Raw genomic sequence first — 15,880 nt, 5'->3', positions numbered from 1 at the left:
CCAACGAGGGAAGGTCTGTGGGGCAGAGCCCTGGGAAGCGAGGGAAGAGATGCGCACCCCAAGCTCATCCTTTGGCCAGTCGCCGCTTTCTCTCCCTCCAGCGCTGGCTCGGTTTGACCAGACGCCTTGAGGGGCAGATGAGTAAGCGGGTGGGGGGGCCGATTCCTGGTTTAACGTCCTATAACCCAGCTCACCGCACTCCACCCCTGCCCCGCCCTGCGTTGTACCTGGAAAGAGGTGATAGGAACTGCAAGGCCCACGCGCCAGGCCTCTGGGAGCTGCAGCGTGGCCGCCCGTGACAAGCAGGGTTTAATAAACCCGACACATTGCTCGACTAACAAAGCGGGGAAGGTAGAGTCATAAACCGAACCACCCTGGCAACCACAATTGCTTTGCAGTTCCCCAGTAGCTAATTAGGGACCTGATGAGGGCGAGAGTGGAGGAACCTGCCAGCGGTTCCCCCAGGGAAGGTGCGTGAGGCATGGCCGTGGTGCTAAGGCAGCACCTGCAGCCTGGGTGGCCCAGACTGAACTCTGGCACATTCTGCCACCACCTGTGACTGGAGGCTGTGTTCGCTGCTCCCTCCACTGGCCCTGGCTGCTAGGGCAGAGTCTGCAGCTTCCCTCCACCCTGCTGCTTCGGGCCCTTTGCCCGACCTGTTTCCTCCCCAAACCCCACAGAGGGAAGGCCTCTGGCTCTCCTTTCCCGGAGCCCCATTCTCCTCTCGGGCCGGTGGGAGTCGGTGTAACTCGGCTGTGGTCAGTGGTGTTCCAGTGGCAAAGGCAAGGGGAGGGAGGAGAGCAGCTCTTCATTCTCCTCTGGCGACTGGCAGGTGCTGATCTCTAGGGTTCCAGCCTCGCCCTCCTTACATGGGAATGGCCATGCTGGGTCAGCCCAAGGGTTCCCCTAGCCCAGTGCCAGCTGCCTAGGGAATGAACAGAATGGGGCAATTTACTGAGTGCTCCATCCCTTGTCCACTCCCAGCTTCTGGGTTAGGGACACCCAGAGCATGGGGTTGTGTCCCTGACCATCTTGGCTACTAGCCATTGATGGACCTAAGTTCATAGAGGATATCTAATTCTTTCGTGAACCCAGTTATAGTTTTGGCCTTCACAACATCCCCTGGCAAGGAGTTCCACAGGTTCACTGTGCGTTGTGTGAAGAGGTACTGCCTTTTGTCTGTTTTAAACCAGCTGCCTGTTAATTTCATTGGGTGACCCCTGTTTTTTGTGTTATGTGAAGTAGTAAATAACACTTCCTTATTCACTTTCTCCATACCAGGCATGATTATATAGACCTCTGTCATATCCCCCCTTAGTCGTCTCTTTTCTGAGCTAACAGTCCCAGCCTTTTTCATCTCTCCTCCTATGGAAGCTGTTCCAGATCCCGCATCACTTTTGTTGCCCTTCTCTGTACCTTTTTCCACTCTAGGATCTGTTTTGAGAGAGGGCGACTAGACCTGCACGCTGCATTCCAGGTGTGGGCAGACCAAGGATCTATATAGTGGCATTCTGCTACTGCCTGTGTTCTCTCTCCCTGGACGCGGGGGCTGCATTGCTGCCTCATGGGTGCTCAGAGGTGCAAACGCATCTCAGCTTGCCAAGCGCTGCAGGGAAACGCGATAGGAAAACATGGGCTGAACTGGGAGCACCCAGGTTGTTTCCAAATTGCCTTTAGTGAATCAATCTCTCTCACCCACACCCCTCCCTCCCTCCCTCCCTCTCTGGGTGCTGGCATCTTACAGGAGGCTGAGAAAGGGAAATCCTGCCTTGTGGTGGGGAACAGATCCTCCTTGGGAATGGGGGTGGCTCAGAGAGGGAGATTTTCACGTGCCCCGTGCTGGGGCTGTGTTGACTGACAGTCCCAGCTAGACAACGGGTCCTTGGCGTATGGGAAACGAGTCACGCTGAGGCCGGGTCCTAGCTGACAGATGCCCTCCACTGGCAAGAAACACAACTCCTCTTCACTCCCTCTTTGGCTTCCTGGCCAAGGGCATGCAGGCTGAGTTACCCTCCCCTATCCAGGTAGCTGCTGTGGGCAGGGCTTGCCATGCCCCTTAGGGCTGGCCCGTGGAGGAGCTGGCTCAGATATTTGCCCCTGGGCAGACAGGATTTGCTCCCCCAGGTGGTCGCATGGAGCAAGAGTAGCCATCAGCCCCTGCAGGGCTCTGGCCCTGTCTAGGTCCAACACACTCTGAGGAGCAACGTGTTGCGTTCGTAACTAGGGCGGCTGTCCTAAGGGCAGAGAGCAAGCAGGGGAAGAGAGGAGGTCGCCGAGTCTATTCATGAAAAAGACAATGCGAGAGGAAAGAGCGACTCGGCTCGCAGCTTCTATTCACGCGCCTCACACTTCACTCCTCTGGAGCCTGGGGATAACGGACACGCGCACTGCTGGTGTGTGGCGCTGCAGGAGAACCTGTGCTAGCCGCCTCTCCCCACCTGTGCTCAGCTCCTGCTCCCTGCGGGGGGTGCCAATGTCTGGGAAGCCCTGCTACCCAGCTCCCCACATCACCTGGCTCCAGCAACGCCTCTGCCCCACATTCCCAACAGCTCCCCTGTCAGCTCCCACCTGCAGCGTCCCTGGCTCCCACCGCTGCCACCACCAGCTACCACCTTGGAGGACGTGGGGCGGAAAAGGGACTGGCAGAAGCTGTTCCAGCTCCTAAAAGAAGCACTGGAATGGTGTTGGGGAGCGTTCTGGCACGACATGAGTGCAGCCTGTCGCCAGGGGGAAGGGGGCTACGCCCTGGCAGATTTCTCTCTTCGCGGCTGTTGGGAAGTTCTGAGCAACCCTGGGAGGAGGATAGCGTGAGAGTAGGTTTGTCACTAGTCAGCTGACACCACTGCATGGATCTGCTTTGTGATGGGAAACGGGGCTGCTTTTGTGTGGGGAGGGAGTGTGTGTGTGACAGTGCAGAGGTGAATCTTCAAACTCAGCCCTTTGAGTAGCGAGACAAATTCAGCTGCACGAGGGACTGGGAGTTCCTGCGCTGTTAGGTGTCGGAGCTCCCTGGCCTCTGCTGCTGGCTGACTGGTGGTGCTGGGGGCAGGACTCTGTTCCCTTCCAACGCCTGAAAGCATTGGCACCCCGTCACGTGACAGGGAAAGTGAGGCATGACTTGCCTAGGCCCTGAGAGGGAAACCAGGTCAAAGCCAGGGCTAGAATTCCTAGGGAACTGCCGGAGTGGTTCTGCCCTCTGGTCTGTCTAGTCCAGGATCCTGACTCCGACGGTGGCCTGTACCTGATGCTTCAATTCAGTGGGAGGGGCAAGATCCCCTGTACTGGGTATTATGGGATAAGCTGCCTGCCCCCCAAGAGCTAGTGGTTGGTTTAAGCCCTGAAGCAGGAGGGTTAGCTCCTTTCCCAAGCACTCGGTTTGTTCAAAATCTGTATTATTGCCCCTCGGCTGTTCTTGCTGTCCAGTCCTTTTTTTAAATCCCACTAACCTCTTGGCTTCCAGGAAACCTTGTGGCAATGGGTTCCACCGGCTAATCCGGCCTTGTGCGCAAAAGTATTTCCTTTCTAGCCTCCTTAAACGTGCTACCCTTCCCTGTCATTGAACGTCCCCCAGCTCTCATGTTGAGAAGCTCTTCCTGGCTCCAGGAAAACTCGCCTCTTCCCTTCAGCCCTTTTGGCCTCTCTAGCTAAGCAGGTTCAACGAGCATCTCTCATCCAGTGTGTGGAGCAGGCTGGGCTCCTAACTCCCAGGCAGTTTGCAGGGGCAGAGGGAGGTGTTGGAGTCTCAAAGCAGCTCAAATACTGCTGACGGTTTGTACATCTCTATAATGGGCCCAGCCAGAACCGCCCTGTGCTGGGGTCTGCTCATCGCTCCGTGTTCTAGGCCGTGAGCAGATACATAACGAACAAGAGGGAGAGAATTTCCAAATGAATGATTTATTCTCCGAGAATGTTACAAGTAATTTACAACGGGAGGCCAATGCCTTCTGCTTCTGTGCTTGCTTTGCCCAGGTTTCTTAGCCTCCCGGAGCCACGGCTGGGGCTGAAACCCAAGATCTAGCTACCTTCCAGCATTTCCCCCCATCCAGCTAGTGCAGCCGTAGTGTTATTTATTCAGGACACCTCCCGCGCCAGAACCCAGCTCAGGGCTACGTCGCCCCAGCCCAGCCCCCACATGGAGCAATTCTCTGCTGTTCAGCGCGAAGGGGAGGAAGCCCCACAGCAGGAAGTTGTAGACTGAGTAAACTGGGATCTGCAAATAGCCAGCAGAGACCAGGCCTCGGGTTATACTCACCCCTACAATGGCTTCTCGGGGGGCCGAGCAAGCCAGTGAAAAACAGAAATACAAATACCCATCAACACAAAGGCTTGAAATACAAAGGGCCACAGGTTCTGCAAATCCAGGCGTGAATTAAAACAACAGCTACCTGGGTTTATGTTGAGCTATACAGACTCACGTAGATACAAACCTCAGCCCCTGGGTGGGGCAGACCGGGGCTCTGTATTCATGCTACAGAGGGCACAGCACATCCTGCTCGCAGGCCCATGCTTTGGTCAGAAATAAATCTGGAGCGAGGCCAGGACCAGAGCATCTAGGAATTCTGCAGGGGTTTGACATGGGGGCTGGTTCCCGATTCTGCAAGTGGCCCCCTGTTTATAATGGGCTGAACCAGAACTCTGGATCCAAATACGCCCGATCTTTGCATCCAGATTCAAAATGCGTGGCTGCAGCCCATGTCTAGTAAAACCAGATCAATAATACAGGCAGGCAGTGTGTACGTGGGGGTAAAGTCTATCTAGTCTAGCTCCCCTTCCTTCCCCACTCGCGGGCCCAGGACAACTTAAACTCTGGTCCCAGCGTTAGCTGCCCTCGTCTCTCCCCAGTTCTCACCTCCGGTCCGAGGAGGGAGGGTACAGCTCTGCAAGCAGCACTTAGCTCCCCGGGACTGCCGGTAACCCCGGCTAAGAACAAACAGGCCACCAAGCCAGCGCTGCCCGAGTCGGCAACCTTCGGTCCTTAGATCTCTTAGACCTTAGATCTCTGGGGCAGGAGATTCTCCTTCTGGTGGTTTTGCCATCATTTACGAGCCAGTGGAGATGATTCTCTAGTGCACTCATTGATCTGGAAAATGCCAGCATTCAAAGGGTTAAATAGCAAGAGCCCCTCTCTGTATTTATTTCTGTGCAATGCTCAATGATCTCCTATGAGGCCCCGTGAAACCTGCAGCTGCCTTGCGAGGGCGTTGATGTTGGCTGCGACACATTATCTGGTGAGCAGAGCCCTAGCTGGTAGGATACTGGGCTGTTTGCTGCCTTGTGATGTTATCCATAGCCAGTCTGCATCCGATGAAGTGGGCTGTAGTCCACGAAAGCTTATGCTCTAATAAATTTGTTAGTCTCTAAGGTGCCACAAGTACTCCTGTTCTTTTTGCGGATACAGACTAACACAGCTGCTACTCTGAAACCTGTCTCTTTTTGAATCTTAAGTTCTTCACCTTAATGACTTCATGTGGCGGTGAGTTCCACAGTCACTGTGAGAAAGGGGATTTCTTTTATCCGTTTTGAATTTCCCACCTTTCAGTTTCATTGGGTGTCTCCTTGTTTCTGTATTATGAGACAGGGAGAACAGAAATTCTCCATCTACCGCCTCTGGCGCACCGCTGCCAGTTTAACCGCCTGCTGTCTGTGGAGTTGTATGGATTTTTTTTCCCCATCCAGTGTCAGGGCTTCCTCCAAGGCTGGACACAGGAACCAAGCCCAACTGATGAGCTCAGAGAAGCAGTGGCACTCAAATGTTTATAGCTCTTCTGACAGTGCCACAGCCTAGAGGTGCTGGCAAACCCTCGGGAAAACAAGAGTGTCTATTTCGGGATCTGTGATCCCTGCCTGGGGCTGGCTGCCTCACCACCAGGCTGCAGGGGTGGGAACCAAGCCACGTCAGAGTGTCTAGGCACAAAGTGGGGGCTGGTTTGATTCCCCCTGGATCACCTCCGTGCTGGCCCCCTCTGTCTCTGTGCGCCCTGGACTTTCCCTCACCCACATGTGCTCTGTGAGAGCCAGCGCTGGACATCGATGCAGATCGGATCTGGATTTTGAGCCCAGCGTCCCCCAACCAGCCTCCCCTGTTCATGGGGCGCGTCTATATACGGAGACGGGGGAGCCATGGAGCTGGGGTGGGGGAGGTCTACACCACACTGAAGTACAGCTCGTCCCCGATGTCTGCCTTGCTCCGTGGTGGCTGCTGTTGCTTGGGGAGAGCCGTGTTGCTCGCTGTTGGGGGCTGTTTATCTTCCTTGTGGTCCAGGGGCTGGGAGGTGGGCGGCAGGGGCTCCCTCGCCAGGCTGTAGCTGGCCGTGGCCATGTACAGGCTGCGGGGCGGCGGCTCCCCCCCGCACTTGCACAGCCGCTTGAAGGCGGCCCGGAACTTCTGGGACATGAGGTTGTAGACGACGGGGTTGATGGCGCTGTTGGCGTAGACGCAGAGCCGGCAGAAGAGGACGAACCATGGGTTCAGGAAGGGGTTGTCCATGAAGGAGTTCACCAGCACCAGCGTCCGGTAGGGCATCCAGAGCAGGGCGAAAAGGATCACCACCACCGCCAGCATCTTGGTGACCTGCAGAGGGGACACGGTGGGGAGGCCTAGAGGGTCACCATGGGGACAATTCGCCTCCCATGGAGACCAGCTCCCAGACCCCAGTCTCACCACAAAGCCCGTGGGCCGGCAGCCCCAGCCCAGTTGACTCGCCGCAGCTGAAGCACTGTCTGGGCAGGTCCCCGTAGTCACAGTCACCAGGGTAAGGCCTGGAGCCACGTCACACCCTCTCCCACCCTGCCCGTGGCTATCGGGCCAGCAGGGCCTGCTGGCTCAAAGCTGTGAGGGCAGGGAAGGACAGGGGTGGGATTCAACGTCTTCCCCTGGCTTCGTGTTGCCTGGGGATCTGCCGGAGCAGGGCTGCGAGCTTTGCACTGACTGCTTGGCACCCGGCTTGCTGTCTGCACCCGGCGCTCCTGCTTTCACAGAGCCGCGAGGTGGGAACCCAGCCAGGCATCCCCGGGCATCCCTGAATGTCCCCGTGCCAAGGCACGGGGGCCCTGCCTGAATCCCGCAGGCTGAGCAAGCTGCCTCCTCCGGTCTCCCACAGGTTCACAGCAGGGAGGAATTAAGCAGGGCTGGAAACTGACAGCCCCCTCTGAGCATCCCTGGGAGCTCTCTGGAGGCAGCTGGGAGGGAGCCCCGCCTCCCCCCCCCCAGCCAGTGACCAGAGGGCTGGGCTATAATCAGAGCTTGGCTGGTGGAGCTGGGGGGTGTCTCACCTAGAGTGGGGAAGCAGACCTGCCAGCTGCACCAGCACCATCGCTAGGACAGAGCAGCACTGCCTCCAGGATAGGCAGCTCCGGGACTGGATCAGACCGGACAGGAGCACTGCAGCGCGGGGTGGACTGGCTGAAGTGTCTCTTGATGCTATGAGCTACTGAAATCAGCCCGACACAGGGAGGGCCAAGCGAAGGCTGGTTTTCTGTGGCTCGCTCCCAGACAGCCACAGGTTCTACTCCCAGGGTAGCTCTGCAGGCGTTAGGGCAGGGCAGGGCAAACTACGGCCCCCGGGATTGCCAGCCCCATGGAGCTGCGAGGCTAAGGCAGGCTCCCTGCCTGCCCTGGCCCCCACGCCGCGCCCTGAAGCAGCCAGCACCACATCCCTGCGGCCTCTGGGCAGGGCAGAGGGCTCCATGTGCTGCCCTTGCCTGCAGGCACTGCCCCCCGCAGCTCCCATTGGCCGGGAACAGGAACCACAGCCAATGGGAGCTTCGGGGGAGGTACCCACAGGTGAGGGCAGTGCGCGGTGTAGCCCACTGCCCCACCCCACCTCCAGGAGCCACTGCCGGACATGCTGGCCACTTCTGGGAGCGGCGCAGGGACAGGGCAGGTAGGGAGCCTGCCTTGGCCCCGCTGCACACCACTGCCACCCCAGAGCTGCTTGAAGTAAGTGGCACCGGGCCAGAGCCCACACCCTGAAAAACCCCTCCCACCCAGATGTGGCCCTTGGGCCAAATAGTTTGCCCACCCTTGCATTAGGGGCTGGACGGAGCAGAGTTGTGGTCGGGGGTCAGTGATCCCCTGAAAATCCATCTTTCCCCGAGCATGTGCTGGGCGAAACCCAGCTGGGAGTCTGGCAGCCCCCAGCCTGACTGCCCGGCGAAGCCAGGACCAAGCCAAATCAGCAAGAGCCAGTAGCACACGGGAGCCAATGCCAATCTCATGGCCCCTGCTTCTCACAGCCCCTTGTTTCCTCGGCTTCTCTTCTCCCCGTTGAGCGCCTGGGAAATGGAGTGTTCAGGGAGGTGAAGGGTTAATATCCAGGGCTGGTGTGTGGGCAGGATCTGGTCCAGGGTCCCCACCCTCACCCCCGCTTTGCCAGAATGATCCACATTCCTGAGCTGCAGCACTCTTTATTAGTCCAGTCCCCGAAACGCACCCTACCCAACATTCCCACCACCCCTAAACTCCTGCCTGTGCCCCTCAATCCTGCCCTGCAGCCCCCTGCTAGTCCAGCCCTGGGCTCCTCCGTCTCTCCCACACAAGCTTTTGCTAGTGCATTTGTGTCCTGATTTATAAAAATCCTCCAATCATCTGCTTCCCTAGAACAAGTCTATGAGGTGCTGGTTTATTTCAGCCCTTTTTCGCAACATCCCCCATGGCCCTAATGTTATTCATGGGCTCCAGAAAGACAATCCCATCTCGGAGAATGATTAAATCCCTGTGGCACACCGGCCTGGATTCGCTCACTATTCATTGCGTCGGGCCCGAATAATTTCCTGTCGGCCGCAGTTAGGTTATCAGAGATGCGCGTCTCCCATTAGCAGTTCTGATGGCTTATTTATACTGAGTGGCGTCACAGGGGAGGGAGAGAGAGCAGAGCAGAGCCCACATGTGGGGTTCGAAACAGAACTGGAGAAGTTCATGGAGGATAGAGCCACCAATGGCTATTAGCCAGGATGGGCAGGGACACAGCGCCATATTCTGCATCTCCCCAGCCTCTGACTGTCAGAAGCTGGGACTGGACGACAGAGGATGCATCACACGATTGTTGCCCTGTTCTGGTCATTCCCTCTGAAGCACCTGGCACTGGCCACTGTTGGAAGACAGGACGCTGGGCTAGATGGACCATTGCTCTGAGCCAGTCTGGCCATTCTTATGCGGAACATCTGTGTCTTCTGCTGAGGTGGTGACAGCCCCTCCCCACAGTACGTTCTTAGTAGGAAGGACTGTTCTGTATTCCTGGCTCTGACGTTGTCCAGTGGCGGCCCCTAGACATAGCCACAGGGTTGGTTGGTATGTGAGAACATCTGAGGTGATTCCCCCCACCGGGCATCCTGCTATGTCAGGCCATATGCTGTGGGACCAGAGCTGGCCGGGGAAGACCACGTTGAGAACAGACCCAGCAGGGCTGGCTTTGTGTAGCCCACAGGCAAGGAGCCCTCTGGGGTCCTCCGGGGCCTTGCAAACTCCAGCGTTCCCCAGCACTTTCTGATTGTTGGTAGGTGAGGACCCGAGTCCTGATCCTGCCACCCGGAGCACCCAGGACTGCTCAGGGACTTCCAGGCAGGTTCAGGACTCTAGCACGGAATCGCCGGCTGATTTTAAAGCAGGGCTCATGATCAGACATCGGACGCAGGCGCAACCACCCAGGGCAGCTGACTCTGCTCCCCCCACCCTCTGAATCGACACCTGCCTGTGCTACTGACAAGCAGCCTTCAGTCCCAGCTGCACAGGGTGAGAGCTGGATCCCAGTGGCCCGTGTCTGGTGGGGGCCGCTCACTAGCTAGGTGGTGACTCCAGCATCTCTGGCTGGGGGTGATGACGGTGAAGCAGGGTGCTCTGTCACTGGGCTGGGCTTGCAGCATTGAAAAACACCCACTCCTTTGCTTTGTCACCTGCGTTCGACTGATCTGGTCATCGCTGAGGACGAAGAACTGTCGCGGTTCAGCCCGTCATTGACAGGGGCCCTTTGCGTCTCTGTAGCAATGCAGGCAAGGACAAAAGCAGCAGGCTCAGGGCAAAACATGGGGGTTTGTCAAAGTTGCTTCTTTGCCAGAAGAAGAGTTGCTTCTAAAGCCGCTCGTGGGGCTTTTGTTCCCGCCAAGGCACCTGGGAGCCTGTAACTTGATTTTTAAGCACACTAAGTGTGTAGCTTGTGTGCATCAGATAATTGCATGTGCAAATGCTCATAGCCTCTTGTGCATGGAGTCACTGGATCTGTCTGTGCAATTGTGTCAGCAAAGCAGCATGCAAATGTGCAACTCACTTTCATGGGCAATTGCACGTTTAAAAATCAACCCCTGAATATGCAGCTCCGGGCACTGGAAAATGGGCCCTAGCTGGCATGGAAAATCCATTAACTGCCTCCTGGAGGTGGGGAAGGCAAAAGCCATGGAGGCGTCTCTGAAGGGTGCTAGCACCCAGGAGGGAGAACCAATTAGGGCAGGGGTCGGCAACCTTTCAGAAATGGTGTGCCAAGTCTTCATTTATTCATTCTAATTTAAGGTTTCGCGTGCCAGTGATACATCTTAACATTTTTAGAAGGTCTCTTTCTATAAGTCTATAATATGTAACTAAACTATTGTTGTATGTAAAGTAAATAAATATTTTACAATGTTTAAGAAGCTTCACCCCTGCCTGTCAGACACACACACACACACACACACCCCGGCCTGTCAGACACACACACACCCCGCCTGTCAGACACACACACACACACACACACACCGACCTGTCAGACACACACACCGGCCTGTCACACACACACACACACACCGGCCTGTCAGACACACACACACACACACCGGCCTGTCAGACACACACACACTCACCTCCCTCCTAAGTTTAAATGCAGAAGAGAAGCATTTGTTCAGTTGGGCCCTTTGGCTGGGCTGCACTGGGCCGTCCGGGAACTGGCCAGGCTGTCCCTGGAGGTGGTGGTATTTGACCCTGGATTTACTGGGAAGCTGTCCCAACTCAGATTTACAGCCCCCTCCATGCCGCAGCAGCAGCACCAGGCCCAGAGGTAAGTTTCTGGCCAGTCTGCTGGCTCTGAGCAGAGTGCAGTTCAGTGGGGGGTGGCCAGAGGGGGTGGAGTGTGGATGTGGGGGTGGGGGTGTGTCAGGGCACCAGTGTAAATCAAGTCATGTCATTAACTTCACCATGGGCTTGACCCTGCGTGCCTATGCCAAGGGAGGCTGGGTGATGGGCAGAGTCTAAACCAAGGGTCCTGTGGTCACTAAACCATGGTCCTGTGTCCTGTGGTCACTAGGGCAGAGGTCCACAAAACTGTGGGGCGAGCCCCCCCAGGGGGCACGGAGGGGCCCAGGCCAGTCCCCATGGGTGAGGAGGGAGGGAGTGCCACCCAGCTCTGCTCCTGGCCCCAGCCCCAGCTGCTGGTCTGGCTGCCAGGCCATGTCGCTCCCGGCCTTACCCCCAGCTCTGGCCCTCTGGCCCCAGTCTCGACCTCCTTACCTCTGTCTGCATCTCTCCTCCCCCGCTCCCCCATGAGCCATGGCCCCACTCCCAGCCCAGTTCTGGGGGGGGGGGGCGCAGACAGAGGTAAGGGGGAGCATGAGGTAAAAAGTTTGAGGGCTACTGCACTAGGACCCAGCTGGTCCCCAGAGCAGGGGATGCCACGTTTCCACTCCTGCCTCCTTTATCCCAGCCCTTGCCATCTTCCCCTTTGGTCCCCTGACAGTCTGACACTCGGCCACCTGCCTGTAATGTCCCCCTGGCTTAATACCCACACCTGTCTGCCTCCAGGTCCCTGGGCATGGGGGTGGGGAAGGCTGAGCCGTGGTGGCATTAGGAGGATGCTGTCAGACACAGGACAGTTGCTGGGAGTTTGCCCCATTACCTGCCCCCACCCCATGTCCAGCCCCTCAGAGCCCATCACTGTCACCAGTGTAAAGCGAGATGTGCCCCCTCCCTCATCCCCACGGCTCAGCATGCGGTGTGGGACATGCACTTTACCTGGGGAGTTGGAAATTCCCCCCGTGCACGGCCCAGCATAAGGCCAATGCCTGTGGCTTAAGGAGGGCAGAGTCCGGCACCGGACTGGGAGGCCTTGTGCTGGGTTCCTCCAGAGGGCTGCTCTTCCCCCTGAGAGTCCAGCCAGACCGGTTCCCCTCCTGTGGCTGCTGTGCCCAACTAGACCCTCCGGGGTGGCTGGGCATGTCCGTCAGCATGGAGGCGCCTCCCAGCCATCTCAGCCTGGCAGTACTGAGCAGTGTCTTCCTTCTTTAAATAAAGATGCTCAGGTCACCTTTCCAGGGGGCCACCACCCCACCGTTTGCTAGAGCATCCATTTTGCATGCACACCGTGCGGTTTTCCCCAGGCAGCATTTACCAGGCGTGGGTCAGGAGGCCCTGCTGTGAACCTGGCTACGCTCGCTGGGCACAGAGCCACTGGGGAGATCTCCATACCTGCTTCCGGGAGGACAGAGCCCCTCTGGTCCTGGAGCGGCTGCTGGGCTTGCTCTCCCGTGTGTCCACTCCGTTCTTCTCCTTCCCGCTCCTCTCTCTCCAGGGCTCAGCGGTGGCCTCAGCTTGGTCGGGGATGGGGCTGGCGAAGAGGATTCTCCCGATCAGCCCGTACAGCATGGTGGCCACAAACAAGGGGGTGACAAAGAAGAGGGCAAAGTCGAGCAGGTAGATGGGCAGGTAGAGGTTGCGGGAGACTTTGTAGCCACACTCCAGGTGCTGGCTCTTGTTGACATTGATGTCGACCAGGAAGAACCAGAGCATGCAGTAGATGGAGGTGCAGATCCAAACGAAGGCAATGATGCGCTTGGCCCGGGATACCGTGCACATGGTGTGGGCGCGCATTGGGTGGCAAATGGCGATGTACCTGGGGACAGGAAGGATAGAGCCATGACACTGGCCAGGAGGAAAGGGCTAGGCAGGCAAGGTGGGACACAGACAACTCGTGGCAGGCAGGAAGGGGACACAGAGGCCTTCTACAGCAGACTCAGCTGGTGCCATCTGCATGTTCACACTGGTCCTCAGAGACTTGAACACTACAAGCTAGAGCGGCAGCATGGGCTAGCAGACAGGGCACTGGACTGGGAGTCAGGAGATTCCTGGCTCTGCCGGCGGACCTCAGGCAAGTCATTTACTTGGAGGGCTCCTTTGCCTGTCTTGTTTATTTTGCATCACAGGTGCTGGAAGTGGGGGGACCAAGGGGCTATGCCCTTCCCACACACACACACACACACTTTTGACAAAAGAAACATAACTGCAGAATTTTTCCCCCCTGCAGAATTTCTCCCCCCTCCCTCCCGAAGAATAGATTCTGCCTGGGAGGTGCTGCAATTACACTTTTCACCCACCAGGGGCTGCTGTGGGCACCAGAAGAGAGGGCAGCTGGCGGAGCAGACAGCCACAGAAAGGGAGGGGGCCCTTTGGCCTTGCCCCCCCCCTCTACGATGGTTCCAGTCCCTTGTTTTGAATATAAGCTCTTTGGGGGAGGGACCTGTCTCTTACTATGTACTTTTCTTAGAGCACCCAGCACCATGCCCCCCCACCCCCGATCTAGGGCCGAGCCTCTAGGCACTACTGCTATACAAATACCAGAGACGTCCCTTTTAGCTGCTGGAGCCATTTAAAGGTGTGCTAAATGAAGTGGGGGGTAGCTCCCTTTTATGGACACCCAACCAGCCAGTTAGCTATAAAGTCCTTCTTGGTGGCTGTTCTCTGCTTGCTTTACCCTGTAAAGGGTTAACAAAGTCCCCCAGGTAAAGGAAAGGGAGTGAGCACCTGACCAAAAGAGCCAATGGGAAGTCTAGAACTTTTTAAAAATGGGGGGAAAAGCTGTCCCTTTGTGTGTCAGTTGTTCTCTCTGGGCTGAAGAGACAGGGGCAGTAGGAAGGCTGTGTAAAGTTTGAACCAGGTATGAAAAATTATCTTCCATGCGTAGAAGGATTCATTGGGACAGGGAATGTTTAGATAGATGTGATCAGGTTTATTTCTTTATTTTAGCTTGTGGATTCCTCTGTGCTGAGCTCAGGTATTTTTGTTTTTCTTCTGTAACCTTAAGCTGGACCCCAAGGAGCCATTTCTGGTGTTTAACTCCTTTTCAGTTGCTTTATAAAATCTAGCAATAGCCTGATTTTCCAGATGTGTTTCCTTTCTTTCTTTTTAATAAAATTAACCTTTTTTAAAAACCAGATTGGTTTTGTGTCTTAAAAGGTTTGTGCATGTTTTTCAATCAGCTGGTGGTAACAGCTGGGCTTCCCTCTTGTTTGTTTTCTTTCTCAGCTTCCCTGAGGGAGGGGTGGAAAAGCCGAGGGGGCTCAGGGAAAACTTCCCAATTGAGTTTTTCCAGGATTTGCAAGAGGCAGGTTTTTCCCTTGGGTGGTGGCAGCGTTTACCAAATCAAAGTCAGAGAAAAGTTGTTACCTTGGGAGTTTAATACAAGCCTGGAGTGGCCAATATTAATTTTTAGAAGCCTTGACAAAAGGTTTACAGCTGGACTTTTCCGCCCCCCTCGGCCCATTGGAAAGAGCTCCCTGAAATGCCCCTGCTGCACCATTTGAATCACGTTCAGCTACAAAATAACGAAGGCAATGAGCAGAGCACAGGGCTGCTGGGGGAAGGTTTCCTTGGCACTTATTAAAAAGCGATCTATACGCTGATCTTTCCTAACCAGGACCTGGCAGCCGTGTGAGGAAAGCAAGGCTGATTTGGAGTGGGGCTAACTCCAGCCCCATGGGGGGGGGGTGATTGGGGGGGGGTCCTGGCCTTTTGTGTGCTAACTCCTGCTTGTGCATGCTCTCTCTCACGCCAGCCTGCCCATTCTGGCCCTGTGCTCCGGGCAGTCGGATTTGCGTACACGAAACCCATGCGTCCCAATGGGCAAAGAAAGAGCCTAGCCATTGGGACGGGGGCACCATTCAGTGTCTAGTGACTGATTCCCCTTTGACCCGGGCTGGGAACGACTAGAGTTGCTACCACTCACTGGTGGGTGAGCAGCCTCTGAGAGGCCGGGGTGAACTGGGTCTAGTTAACATTAGTGCTAACTGTCTCCCTTCCAGGGTGTCTCACCAGAGAGGCCAAGAACTGAATAGGCACCAGAGACAGAACTACTGTCACATCCCTAGAGAGGGTCTGTCTGCATGAGGGCGAGGGGCAGGGAGTGGCTTAGGGGAAGCATGCCCTGCCTTGCGGGCAGAGGGCTCTGGCCCCCAGGGCTGCCAATCCAGCACCAAGAGCAAAGGGGCAGTCCGCGTCCTCTCCCACCTCTCCACGGTGAAGGCCGTGATGGAGCAGGAGGAGACGTTGATGCCCAGATACTGGAAGTAGGTTATCCCAAGGCAGCCAGCATGCCCATAGATCCACATCCCCGCCAGGCTGTCCGAGATGTTGGGCAAGCCAGCAGCCACCAGGACCATCAGATCGGCCACTGCCAGGCTAACCAGGTAGCAGTTGGTGGGTGTCTTCATCTCCCGGGTGGTGAGGACCACCAGCACCACCATGATGTTGCCCACAATCCCCACCCCGCAGATCACCAGCACCAGGAAGACCGAGATGGCTTTGTATTCGATCACGTCGAAGACAGCGTCGCTGCTGGCCAGGGAGATGTTTGTGGGGCTGTCGAACTTGCTGCTGTTCTCCATGGCTGCGGGCAGGTAGGAGGCCAGAGCCAGCACCACTGCCTTCCCAGGTGCTTCCAGATGGTGCAGCTCTATAGAGAACTGGAAGGGGCAGGTCAGTGTCCCCAGACACCAAGACACGGTCTTTGGCCTTCGGCCCCAGCCGGACGCTTGGAGGCTTTGTCAGACCAAACCGGCTCAGCTTCGTTTGCTGCAGGAAAAGCACAGAGGAGAGAAGTGAAGGATTATGAGCCTCATCCCCTGCAAACCACTTCTCCAATTCCCCCAC

General features: G+C 56.5%; 1 protein-coding gene across 1 annotated transcript; it reads right to left on the bottom strand.

Annotated features, from left to right (window-relative positions):
* Positions 1-5,432: 5,432 nt before the first annotated feature.
* On the bottom strand, positions 5,433-15,750 carry LOC117886608 (thyrotropin-releasing hormone receptor-like). The gene is made up of 3 exons (XM_034788590.1): positions 15,239-15,750; positions 12,425-12,848; positions 5,433-6,571 (listed from the first exon to the last, which is right to left on the bottom strand). The coding sequence occupies exons 1-3, from the start codon at positions 15,613-15,615 to the stop codon at positions 6,143-6,145; spliced, it is 1,230 nt and encodes a 409-aa protein (XP_034644481.1). The 5' UTR covers positions 15,616-15,750; the 3' UTR covers positions 5,433-6,142.
* Positions 15,751-15,880: the final 130 nt, after the last annotated feature.

Source organism: Trachemys scripta, chromosome 13, assembly GCF_013100865.1.
Source record: "Trachemys scripta elegans isolate TJP31775 chromosome 13, CAS_Tse_1.0, whole genome shotgun sequence".
Classification (NCBI taxonomy): Eukaryota; Metazoa; Chordata; order Testudines; family Emydidae; genus Trachemys; species Trachemys scripta.
The sequence above is the reverse complement of the archived record's forward strand: the minus strand, read 5'-3'. Positions and strand labels throughout refer to the sequence as shown.